The 13,405-nt window shown below is 48.2% G+C and overlaps 1 protein-coding gene across 1 annotated transcript in view; it reads left to right on the top strand.

The window, feature by feature from the left end:
• The window catches only part of LOC126526725 (uncharacterized), a 246,992-nt gene that overhangs the window by 145,798 nt on the left and 87,789 nt on the right, over positions 1-13,405 (top strand). The window contains exon 2 of the mRNA XM_050174584.3: positions 10,811-10,981. Coding sequence (XP_050030541.2) covers positions 10,811-10,981 — 171 coding nt within the window. The remainder of the gene's footprint in view (positions 1-10,810; positions 10,982-13,405) is intronic.

Genomic DNA, 13,405 nt, shown 5'->3' with positions numbered 1-13,405 from the left:
AAACGTGAGTCGCTTTGTCCACAGAGAATCGTACGCATACTGCTCGGTATCCTGCACCGGCGAAACAGGACTTTCCGGAGAGGTTGCGCTCAAGCGAACGCGTTGCAATCCGTCGAGTAACCAGGGATGGCGGCGAGCGACCGTTGTTTGTTTCTCTCGTCTGCTAGCCAGAAAGCGTCCAAAACTCTGCCAGGCGAGAATCCACTCGGCCAGAGAAAGACGAATGCGCACTGAAGTGCGCAGCGTGGTGGTCGCGGCAACACGAAAAAAACGCGTGCGCTCTGGCTGGCTCTGGCAGCCCGCGAGTGGCGAGAACAAGATAATTGAAGAGGCTCGATGTGGTCCTCGCGATTAAAAGTCAGAGGAAAAATAAATAAGAAGGTAGTTACCTTTGCTGGCTTTAGTGTCTTGACATGCATGCTTTGGCGCTGGTAAAATGTTGATATTCTTTTCTGTGACATGACGGCACAAATGAATCATCAGAACGCTTTATCTCATCGGACCTTGCTGCGTGATTTGTCAACTTGTGTGACATTGTGTTTATTTGGCTTGTCTCGTTCTATGGTCCGATGTACGACTTAATAAAGTTGAAGCACCTTTGGCGTCAAATGTTTATAACAACATTAAACCTACAATGTTTCGGAATTGAAAATCTAAAGCACAAGTTTAAAAATGTCAAGGCAGCTTTCGGATAAAAAGTTTATGAGAACTTTATACCCATAAAGTTTCGCAATTGAAATTTATGTCCTCCGTGGATTCCGTGGCCTCCGCGACATGCCGCAACCAGCCCGCTTGCCATCAAAGCATCCTTGAAACTTTGTGCTAGGATGGAATTTCTCGGGGGGGGGGGGGGAGGCGTTATGTGTGACCCGGTGTATGGCCGTTGCCGCTAACTCCGGCCCGGGTTTGCAATGTTCGCGCTGAAATGTCTTTTCGAGCGTGAAAAAGACAATGTAGACAAAATCCAGAATGATTTCCAGTGCCGGGGGTTGTTTTGGTCGGCGGTGCATGACAGCACGATAAAATTTCGGGGCGGGGGAGGTGTTGGAGCCCTATAAGCCCCCCCACCTGGTTACGCCCCTGCGCAGTGGTGCATATATATATATATATATATATATATATATATATATATATATATATATATATATATATATATCATTTGGTCCACCGTTTCCACTTGAATGTTAAATACGGATTACGAGACAGCGAGATGGTGTGGCTAAACACCCTGTGTGAACAACAGCGCGGAGAACCGCGCGGCATCGCTCTTCCGCTGATCGCAAACAGCAACGACCCGAATGGATGCTTTCAAGCGACGCCGTGCGCCGCGTTCATTCAGCCCCGACACGTGCGTCGGATAAGCAACGCTGTCGCGAACACGGCTCGGGGAATCGAGCGTCGCTCGGAAAATGCGTCTGCTCGGGCCGCACGTCGTCGTGCAAGAGCGGTGCCGTTTCGCCTCCTGCTTCTGTCCCACCGACCCGCACGCGCGAACGTCGGGAATTCCATTAGGCCACGACGGTCGCGTTCCGTCTACCTCGTCGCTCGCATCCGCCCTTGCGGGGGGCGAAATGCGCGGCCGGTTGGTCGTTCAGTTTTGCGAAAATGTTGTATTCCCGCGAAAACCTCTGGGTGCATACCCTCGAATTCAAAGTTTCGGTGCGTTGTAGCCTTTGCGACCTGTACAGTCACCTATAAAATTAAAAGCGGCATGTCCTAAGCAGAGTAGGAATTCACGTTTGTCTTAAAAGTCATGTGGCGCACGCAAACTTTGGTGGCCATCTGCTCAATGCGATCCACTATAAGAGGGAACGCCTAACCAGCGAGAGCTAAATTGGAACATTTATTCGGCCTTTATCCGAAGGGAGCTGCTCATATCTATATTCAATTGAACCGTACGCGGGCCTCTTATGGAATCTCTCGTAAGCAGTCGATGATGGCGGAACACCAACAGGGTGTTTCTCTTAGCAGATCTTACTCTGCGCTCCTTTAACTTCTCGCATTTTTTAAAAATTTAGTTTCACTGTCGTATGAACGGTACGCTTGAACTTCCTTATATTTTGTTACACCGCTTAATAAGCATAAAGCTGCAGTGACCTCCCGCTTCTCTAATAGTAACAATAAAGGTTACACCTTATAAGCAAAATTTGCTGCAACTGCAATATTTTCGCTTTGCATGCAGATTTTTCTCCCCCGTCACGTCAGGCACAGGTATTCAGTGAGTGATCTATGTGCCACCATTTAACGCTGTCTTTCGACGCTCTTTCGAATTGAGATACGACGACACGTGCTGTTTCGGCGCCTCACAGAAAGAAGCAACGATTTATGCTTTTCACAATGATCTTGCGAAAAGAGGACCTTACTGCCATTGACAGCAAAGTGCTTTCCCGGCTCCCCTTTGGAATCGCAACATTTTGGCAGCGTGGGATGAGGAGGATGAGATTTTAATGAAGAGAAAAGAGGAGAGGTCGGCCTGGAGAACGTGTCTCTGGCGTGCTACTCCTCACTTGGGAATGGGGAAGAGGGAATACAGGGAAAAGTAGGTGGCAGGCAATTATTTTATGGAACAATGAACTATTATATACACGGTTTCCAATACGCGGACGCGAACTGTAGGCACAATACACGCAAGAGTAATCTTGTCCACACAAAAAGTTATCGCGTAAGGACATTTGGCACTGTCTGCACGTCTGACAGGTTCTAGAGGCGATCGTCTAAACCAGTCTCACGTTGAAAGCACAAGAGTGACTTTACGGTACATTGGGCATAGGCAGCTCTTCTCCACGCGCCTAAAATCTTGCCTTCCGAAAAGGGGCGGGAGTCCAAGCACTCAACACTACACTTAAGTGTTCTTCGCTCGGCCGCATATTGAGGGCACACGCAGAGTACGTGAGCTATCATCTCGGGAGTGTGACAGACGCGTATACAGCCAGCGTCCCGGGCTTGTCCAATCTTGTGAAGGTATCGGTTATTGTACACCACACCCAGCCGTAATCGACGGATGAGTGTTTCCTGGCCTCTCCGCAACCGAAGTGTAAGCCGCAATCGTAAACCAGCGTCAAGTCTATGGAGGCGCTCTTGCTGATGTTCGGGATTCTCCCATTGTCACTCCATAGAGATTTTGATGGAGTTATGGAGCAAGGCGTTGATAATGTGGGATTTCGCGCAAGAGTATCGAGTCGCGCAGTGCAAACACGGGCACGTTGAGAAGGACATACGATGGACCTTGTGTTGTCCTTCGCGTGTCTGTCTGCACGCACTACTAAATACGAAGCTCACGCACAAGACGCGCTTGTTCGTGGTTCCTGTCGCGAACCTCAGGCTGTATTGCAACAAAAAGTGGTCAACCGGGTGAGTTGGTTGCTTTGCGTCGTGACGACTTTTTTTTAAGCGCAACGATAGACGGTACACGAATGAACAAAGCGCCTTGTCCTGTTGTTTCTTCGTCTTCACGGAGGCCGCATTTCGATGGGGGCGAAATGCGAAAGCGTCCGTGTATTAGATTTAGGTGCGCGTTGAAGAACCCCAGGTGGTCAAAGTTGTTCCGTAGTCCCCCCGCTGTATACGACGTGCCTGATAATCAGATCGTGGTTTTGGTGCTGTCAGCGGCGCGCACTCTCATAACTTAGCCGTCACGCATTTTACGGCGACCTGTGAGGCAGCGTGCTCCACCGCCGCAATCCCGTAGATCACGAGACGGGCCGCACGGTACTTTGCTGCCCGCAAGAGACCCTTGAGTAAACACGAGGAAAGACTCGTGGCACTGATGCCCTGCCATGGTTCCTGTTACTGTAAGAAGAGACCCTCGAGTAGACACGGGTGTTCGAGCGAGGCGAGAGAGAAGAGCCGGAGGCCAGCCGAACGAGAGAGACGGCACGGAGAGACGAACGAGAGACGCGGCCGAGGAAGGCAGCAACGCGGCAACACGCTTCACGCCGACGCTCTGCAGATAATAAGCAGTCTTCATTTAAGCAAGAATCCAGCCTTTTTCATTGCTGTCAGTGCGTAAAACTACATAATTTAATTAAACAGTTTTACTTTCTTCGTCCATGCTGTCTATCGTGGCGCTTAAAATAGTTTTCAAGATGGGCGTCTGACCATATCTTAAGCGTTCTCGAAAGGGCAGCGTAATGAGAAAATACTCGAGCGGTTATCGCAGGGCGGACCACGTGTCAAGCCGACTCTTTTTTTTTGTTTACCGTATGCACCGAAAAGTATACATATAGGAGACTGGGCTGCGCGTCGTTCCCGGCTAAGCGCGCCCCTGCTGCACAGTCTGCCCACGCGCACTTTCGAGCCCTGTCCGTGCTGCGATGCCCCGTGCGTCTCGTATTCTGCCCGTGCAACGCTCGCGGCTGCAGGCGCCGTGATTCGTCGGTCCTTCCGCTTTTTTTCGGTGCTCCGCGCGCGCGCGTTTGCGTTCGGCCCGTCGGCCGACGCACGAGCCGTCGCAGTCGCCCCGATTGATTCCTGTCGACCTCGCGTTGCCTTTCGCTTTCCCAAAATATGATCGGAGCCCGTGTGTCACGTTGGGTTTTTCCTTGGCCGTTGCTATTGGCGGCGCTACTGTGTAGCCGGCATGACGGCGCCGTTTTGGGGACGAAAGCTGTACATGCAGCATTTGCCTTCAAAAAAAGAAAAGAAAACAACATCGCCCGCTAACTCTGCGAAATTGAGCGCGTTATTTTTTTTTTCTCGGTAGAAAATGTATATTTGTTAGCTGATGCACCTGGGTTTAGTAAGTGTACATCACATGGAATCAGTGACTCCGAATGGTGGAACGCTCGACAACGCGTAATAAATTGACGATCCTTTTGCTCGTGTATAGCATAGCAAATTCATCGTTACGCGTTTTTTGTAGAGCTACACTTTTCGCAATCACTAGGCTCTGGACAGTCATCCCTTGTTCCCGATGATAGTTAACACCTGGAACGTGGTTGGTTAGTGGCCCTGAAAGCAGTCCGCGAAGTGAAATACATATTTAGAACTGCGCAAAGACACGAGAAATACTTCGATATGATTTTATGCAGCGAGTCGCCTTAATTGTTCATCTTTCGTATTTTATTGCGGTAGCAATTATACGGACACTCCGAGCGAATTTTATGCCGTCGGCGTTGGCGTCGCCGTGAGGTTCCGTATACATTTAAGTATATGTATGCTATATGCCATGCGGTGTATGTGGGTGATATTGCCACGCCATTCTATCGGTAAAGTTGCTCATACCAAGTCTTTACATTCTTCGCATAATTGTTCCTCAGCGTATTGAGAATGGCAGCCCACGAACATGTGTGACGAAACGAAACACTCACAGCGCATGCCTTCTTAAACCTTCTCATCTCTCTCACCACGACGCCTCGTCTTTTTGCTTGGTCAGCTTGCACTTACACTTCAATTCGTATACTGCCACTAGAGCGACGAGTCTCGACTTCGTGTATTATTCTGGCATGTTGCTATCGCTTTCATTGCTTCGCCCTTATGGCCAAACTGTGATAGCTTTATTTTCTTATCTTGTACGGGTTAATGTTTACGCGTTCTGAACTGTGTCCTTTATTATCATTATTTATTTATTTTAAAGCAAATTCATTATTTATTATTATCTCCCACAAAAGTGAAATGGTGTACCCGGCCGTGTACTTCATATACAGTTAGGCCTCATTTAAACCTACCGAGCTAAATTTACTATATTCTTTTAACAATGCGACACAGCTTTAGTGCTGCGTTTCAGAGCTGATGCGTTTATTTGACGAGTCTCTTCTTCATATGCTTCGCAGCAAACCCCCGAATGATAATAATAAAATCTGGTTATGCACTCCTAAGTGGATAACTCATTCAGTGGTTATGATAGCACTTCGTGATATTAAAGCTGCAATCGCAATATTAAAGCTGTAATCAGAATAACGAACACGAGAGTACGTACAGGCACGATGAAAATAATCGAACAGAGGAATTTCCCGGTCGAATTGAATATGAACATTCGATATTATTCGATATTTGATTCCATATTCGGAGATCATCTTCTTAGAGAAGACGATCTCCGAATATGAAATCAAATATCGAATAATTTAATTCTGAACAGAGTGAAATAACAAAGTCTGCGTGGAGTCCTTCTGGTAAAGAAGCAGGTACTTAATGTTGGCTTTATTTACACCCCTTACTTACAGGCATATTAAATGCCTCTATACATATAACGCTGTTCGCAAGGGGACCCAAATGGAGGCGCTCGTAAAGTAGCAACAACTGCTTTCATTTATCGGGTGAACCGCGGCAATGAGAGTAATACAAAAAAAAAAGAAAGGGAAAGGAAGAAGCGCAGAATGTCACCAACTGCACGTAGAATGTTCTCACTTCCAACGTTTTCTGTCGTTTGAGACTCCAAAAGTGTTGCTATCTCTTAAGCATTCGAAAGAAATGAATGTTCAACAATTTCAAGTAGTTCATTGTCGAATAGGACATGAATCGAATAGCAAAGGCTGTTCGTGTTGTATTTGAAATATCCACCATTTGCGCACCCGTAGCTAAAATAAGCTTCGTCACTGACACAGGTGACATAGAGCATGTCTGCTTGTAGTTACAACCGCAAGTACACAGTAAGTGACCTCCTGACCGGCGTCAAGGCGCGTGATGTGGGACAACAACATTCGGTGCCTGCGCTTCCTGACGCACGTGAAAGCTTCGACGCTGGACAACGCCCAACAACGGCTACGGTCGAAGCCGCGGGACGTCGCCCTCTCTCTTTTCACTCGGCACGCGAGGCGGGCATCGATCGTCGGTTGTAATGTTTTTTGTTATTAATATTATTTATTTTATTCACTCATAACGCCACCACTGCGCTGCACTTATGAAAGACTACCGACCCACTCCTGCACCGCGCTGGTCATCTGTCATTGCCACAGTACATTGTAATAGCCTTCCAAACGCAGTCACTAGCTCACTGTCTAAATTAGCTAAGCAGGGAGGATATTGCAACGATTCTATTCCACGGCTATTCCGTTTTCCGCTTCGTGGATAGTCCGAACGCCCACTTGATCACCAGGATCGACCGGCCCTATGCGGTGGATGATATGCAAGAAATAAAATCGAGCAAAAATTTAGAGGACGCTTAAGCTTCGCCTTTAAGAGTGGAACGAGATAGCTTTCAAAGATCTCTGACTGCTTCTAACGCTTCCCGGCAACTGGAGGGTATGTAACCGTAATGTTTACCGGGAAACGCTAGCCGCGAACACTATGCACGAAGGCGGGCTTTCTTGCGTGAGCTGCGATGCGGAGGAGGCGAGCGCCATCTGGAGGTGTTGCAAGGAAGCGGGCGCGGTGCTCCGTGGCCTCCAAGATATTCGCGCGCCGGCGTGCGCACAGGGCGGACGCCGTGGCCGGTCTATGGATGATAGAAACGCTGAAAAGGGGGTTTCTTTGAGTTTTCGCGTATCATAATTATGTTACTCCTATAGTCAAATTACAATCCCACGATATGATGTCTGTAGGTCCTGTGTAAGTCGTACTTCACAAGTTTTTTAAGTATTTTACCTTGAAAAATTCAGTTCAGTAACTTCCTTGCGCCACATGGAGGACCCGAGTATGGGTGATTAGAAAACATTTTCGTCGAAACGACGTCCGACGTTGGACGCCGCATGGGGCCCTTACTGCGACACGGGGCCCTTAACGCTGTCGCGTTAAAAAAAATCATTTCATAAGCGTACTGGTTATAATGTTTCCTTACGGCTCTGCTGCCATTTACACGACTGATAGCTTTCATTATGTGCTGGTCGTATTTTGTGAAAACCGGTTCTACAATCTATAGCGACCGGGCTAGTTGGTGTTGTTCCATGATTGACAGCGGCAACGTATGCAGACGAAGGCTCTTTTGTGAAAATCAGTTGGAAGTCAGCGCTTGTCTCCGTTTGTCGCCTCTTTCACCGCCATTCCCATACGTTCGCGCTGTCAAAGACTATGGACTACATAAGTCTCAGGCTTCTGTAAAAGATTTTCAACGAACCACACGACTCCGCTGAAGCTCGTTTGATTCGGTGTGGAGATATTTAAATAAAATGTTTCCGAGTTTCTCAACGAGTGTTTTGGAACGGCGTGTTGAATTGGTAACGAAAAGTACTCGCGGTGCCTTCGTTGAACATCGTACCCACCGTTCATGTTTCCGTCGCCTACTTTTTTTTCCCCTATAACTGTCATTGCAGCCTTAATTTTTCGATGCGTCCATTGACTTGCTTCTGCTCGCTTTGGATTTCAGCAAAGGAGCAGATATGCACATTATGTGACGTGACATTATCAGCTTGCGGGACTGATCAGCCAAGTTGCGACAAGCTTTAGTGGTCAAAGTTTGGTTACCGGGCTTTTAAGCCATAATGTGGGACTATGCGAGTTGGATTCCATTTCATGATGTAATCATGATGATTTTCATAGGCTCATTAAGTTCTTTTAGTGTTCGTGACTTTTTTTTGTTGCACTGCTACATCGTCAACTTTCAGGCAAGGTTTACTTGTTAGGCAGCGAATATTTTTTAAATATTTGTATTATTGTCCAGCTATTGAAATGTTGGCCACCTTGACCTCTCGTCAGATGCAGTCGTGTTTGCGACGACGGTGGATTTTTGTTCATAGACGATAGGCTTCCCTCTTTCAATCAAGAAAGTTTACGAAACAAGCCTTCTTTTTCTTTTTGCAATCGCGGACGCACGTTGCAGCCCTGGTTAATTCGACATTTTTATTCTGATTACGCACGAGTGACTTGTGTAGCTCAAGTTAGGATTGCGCGGATTTCTGTTATTCCTAGCTGGCGAGTTTGTGGCAGCAGTGAAGACAGGCGTCGTCTTGCAGTGGTCGCCATTGCTTACCTCTGTAAGGGCCTCTCGCCGAGTTGCGTGAGCGCATTCTGAGCAGGCGTATCGTTGCTGTTGATTGTTGTTTCAAAAGCGCCTTTTATGCGCCCTGCTTGCGATGTGTGGTACTGTTGCGCCAATTTGTGCCAACCCACACAGATGCAAGCCTGCCGCTCGTTTTTCTCCGCTCCAACCGTTGTTATTGCTTCCTGCGAAGAGTGTGACAAATCGGAGGGCAGGCGTAGTTACTCTGCAGTGTTTCAGTCAACAGTGCATATTTCAGCGTAGCTGTGCTTTCGAGAACTTGGAGTTCGGTTAAAAAGAGCGGAGGCAGTTTGCAGTTCTTGCCAACGCTAACTGTTCTTGCGCAATCGTTTGAGTATTGCACTGTGCTATCGCTCCTTCAGGGTGAGCTAGCGCCCCCCTGCCTCCCACTTCCCCACTTCCTCAAAATATTAGCGCGCGCAGGCGGACTTCATTCAGCCTTCTTTTTTTTTCATCGTGCAACGAGCGAGAGTGTAGATTGCGCGATGCGCGGCTGGCGCACGAAGGCACGGTGCCCGCAGGGAATCGCGTCCGTCAGACTTCGTAATTTCGGTAACAAAACGTTACTAATTGAATAGCCTCTCGAAAGAGCGCGTTCGGAAACACAATGTGTGCCCGTCGGGCGGCATTATTCGCTTCCCTCGCCCGCCTTTTTGGAACGGAAATCCAAGGCAGCGAGGCTCTTTCAAAGCGCAATCCAGGCCTAAACAAAGCAACTTTAGTCCGAGGACTCATTCTACTGTACGCGCGGTCTGACGAAATTAAGGTCACTCTATGAGGTGCACACCACGGTTAGGACGAACGCAGGATTGTTCTCGATAGCGCTGACATGTCGTGGTCAAATTCGGACACTGTAATTCCTCTTTTGTGGCGTAATCTTGATGAAGTGTTTGTTTGTTGCCCAAAGTGAATTAGTTTGTTGTGTTTCTCAAGTATTTTGTAGGCGACAAAGGAGGCTATAAAAGCTGCGTGACACACCTACGCAAAATATTTTGAAAACATAGTACACTATTCTGAATCTCTTCGCGAAGATCCGTGCTCACGTCCTTTTGGATCAATGCCTACTAGTCATTGTTATTGCGTTTTCGAGTACACTGTGTAAACCAAGCGTTGAGTAGCCTCACAGTCGCCACGAATCAACTTGATGTGATACGTAATCAAATCAGCTACAAATGAATCGAAAGATGACTTATGCTTGCGTCATTTCTGGATAATCATGAAATATATTGTGGCGGAAGTGCCGCACAGCCAATCGGCTTCGTCCGCAAGGATTACTACTGCGACAGCAGTGAAGACATCGAAACGTGGTATTTAAGAAAAACCTCGAACGGTTTCGTTAGTCGTTTTGATTCTTTCTTTTTTTTCTTTCTAAGCCTCGGTACCGCACCTGGTTCAGGTGTGTGCTTCGAGGCGACAGTCCGCCACGGATCCGTCGTGGTGAAGCGCGGCATCGGCAGAAAAATGTTCAACGCAACGGGTTAGTCATTGCAGGGCCTGAGGTAGCGACACGCGGAGGAGCTTCGCAAAACGCCGCGACCGCGCGCTCTGTAGTTGCGGCGTGGTCTTCGGGCTAACCGTCAACCACGTGCCGCTCGCACGCACCTCTCGTGGTTCCTGTAACGCTCGTCGGCGTCGGTCTCTGCGGTCACGTTTCAGAAATGAAACAATAGCACCGGGTGGTCGAAATTGAATCGCATTTGAAAGAACAATGCGTGGCGCGTGTTCTGACTCACTATCTTGTGTTTTAATTTACGTGCACGATACTGTCCCATTCAACCATGACCGGCATACTCACTCGTGAGCGTGCACTTGTTCGCGCCTACTTCGAGTAACGAAGGGTGTTACGGTAGACGTCATCACGAACGCGAGCGAGCGCGAACTGCACGTGGCTGCAGCTCTCTGACGTGCCCGCGCTCTGTTTCTCTGTCTTCCCGCCAGGCGTCGGCATCGTTCTGATCACGGTGAGCGGCATCGCATGGCGGCTGACTTCGCACGAGGCCCCCTCGTGCCGCGCCATGCTGGGACTGCGCGGCGACGAGCCCGGAGGTCGCCGGTTCGTGCCCAGGGTGCCCCCGTACGGAGGGAGGCCCGGGGGCCACCCCTACGCAGGTGAGCGCAGCGGGCCGAGCTTCGGCGGGCTACGTCTCCGAACGCGTGACCAGCGTTGGCGGTTAGGGAAACGTTATCGGCAAATCAGCTTTGCAGAAATCCACAATAAAAAAAAAAAGAAGAGAAACTTGCAAACCAACCAACTCTCTCCCAATTGTCCATTTTCGTAATGTTTAAGAATTTGGATTCCTCGTACGCCTTTACGAATGCTGCGTCAAGTTTTAGGGAAAAGAAATTCTGTTCGCGAAACAAAAAATCGTTTAAAGTGATAAAAGATGGCACACCGCAAGAATGAAGACAGAAAAAAAAAGAGAAAATGTGCGCTCAAAATATTAAATTGCCCTCGTACCTGTGCCGCCCTCTCGTGGCAGCACAAAACGTACATATACCGCTAGCATAAAATCACGTACTTCTAGCGTCTGCTGATGGTGAATAACAGAGAGAGAGAGAGAGAGAAGGGGGGCGGGGCGGAGTACAAGTTCAGAAGATTTTGTTTGTGTACAAAGTTGTTCTGACAGTGGTCGTGAAGCAGGCACTAGAAATCTGTAACAGCATCACCGTTATCTAAAAGCCCTGCGATGCTCGTCAGTCCCAGCGATGCCTAGTTTGTCGCTCCTCGTGTGCTCTGTCTGAGGGGAATCATCGTTGGCAAATTGCCTGTGCGTCCCACAAAAGCGCGAACTGGACACGCACACCCACAAATGCGCCACTTCCCGCAGTTTATGCTTGTGACCATCTTGCTGCTTATCGGCCATGGACGTCAGCGTAGTCGGATCATGTCAGTGAGCAGTGCAAGGAAAACAGTGAAACAAAATATCTACAATATAGACGAGTTGCAAAGTTTGACTTACACGGTGTAACACTCGATGTAACGCTGTAATAGCTTCGCTGTTCGACCATCTTCACGGACCGGAAGGGGCGGTGATTTTTCTGTATCCGCGCCCTTCACCGGGTATCCGTGTTGCCCAAGGTGGTAGCTCCAAGCCTAGCGCACAATTGTATTCGAGCAATGGAGCACAGGTTCTGTGTATATTTGCAGCAGGTGGCAAAGTGTGCTGCAGTGAAGAGCAAGCACGGAGCAACGCTGTGGTTAAACGCAAGGACTCAACTTTCAGAATTATTTTCTCGCTTAAAACAAATTGTTCCGATTAAACTTTCAGAAATAAATGCCATTGAATGGTACTGCGTAACTTACTGTCTTTCATATCTTTACTTGGACCACCTCACTGTGCAATTGACGGCTGAATATGCGCCAGAAAGCAAATTTTCTGAAGTTAGGAATTTTTCTTTGCTCACGCGCGTTATGTTTTTTTTTTATATATCTGAAACATTTTTATCAGCTCCTTCGTCTTCCGGAAAAGTTGGAGAAATAGTTGGAATGACCAGTATGAGAACATAAAATTTCATTAAAAAATTTCGAATTTCCACCTTTTCTTTAGCTTCTTCCTTGTTTTGTATTTAAACAAAAGTAAAACGAATTCGGCTCAAGTTAATGTATTTAACAAGAACAATATATTTTGTAAGCATAAAAAAAATTTCATAGGCATTGGTAAAAATGTTTATTTTGTAGAATTTTTTCTTGTTAGACTAGGTTTTGCAACCGCTCGCAAATTAACATGGCGGCCCACGGCGCGAAAATAAATTCTCCAATACCAAGCTGGGTTAATGTTTGTCACAGTAACGCAATAAGCCACGATTTAAAAAAAAAATCGAAGCTGGTCGAGCGCGAAGTGGGGATCGGTTGGCGTGGAATGGCCCTTGTGCAATCGATGGTCGCAGTGAATGTTTAGCGCGCTTTGCATACAGGCGCTCGTGCCAAGATGCCGGCTACCGGCGCCGCGCTGCGACAACGCACGCTGTGCGGGCTTCGAGGGCGCAGCAGCCAACTCGGTCCTCGAGTTGTGCGCGTCACGGGACGTCACGTCACCGAGGCGGCCGACTCCTCTCGCGTCGAAATTTAAAGTCTGAGGTTTTACTTGTTAAAACCACGAATTGATAGGCAGGCACGCCGTAGTGGGGGAGTCCGAATTAATTTTTACCACCTGCTGTTTTTTTTTAACCTGCATCCCATGCGCGGAACACACGGTGTAGGAGTTGAGGAGGACTTCGAGATGAAAAACTTGGGAGGTTTATTTACATTATTTACAGTGAGAGTCAATTAACAGTCTTAGAGTCATTACGGGCCGGCAGCAGCTCGGACGCTGCGGCCCGTGGCAAGAAGCTCGCAAGAGATGAATCAAGGAATGCTCTAGGAATGCTCTCCTGCTGCTCCCGGTGTGCGTCTTTTAAGCCCTTCGGTGTCGATAAGACACGTAACGTTCGGCCAATGGGAGAGCCCGCTCAGGTGACGCCATTTTCGGCCAATCGGCGAGCCCGCTCGGGTGTCGTCATTTTCGGGCAATGGTAGGCGCCCGTGCGATGGAG

The sequence above is a fragment of the Dermacentor andersoni genome, chromosome 8 (assembly GCF_023375885.2).
Source record: "Dermacentor andersoni chromosome 8, qqDerAnde1_hic_scaffold, whole genome shotgun sequence".
In the NCBI taxonomy this organism is placed as follows: Eukaryota; Metazoa; Arthropoda; class Arachnida; order Ixodida; family Ixodidae; genus Dermacentor; species Dermacentor andersoni.
The sequence above is the reverse complement of the archived record's forward strand: the minus strand, read 5'-3'. Positions and strand labels throughout refer to the sequence as shown.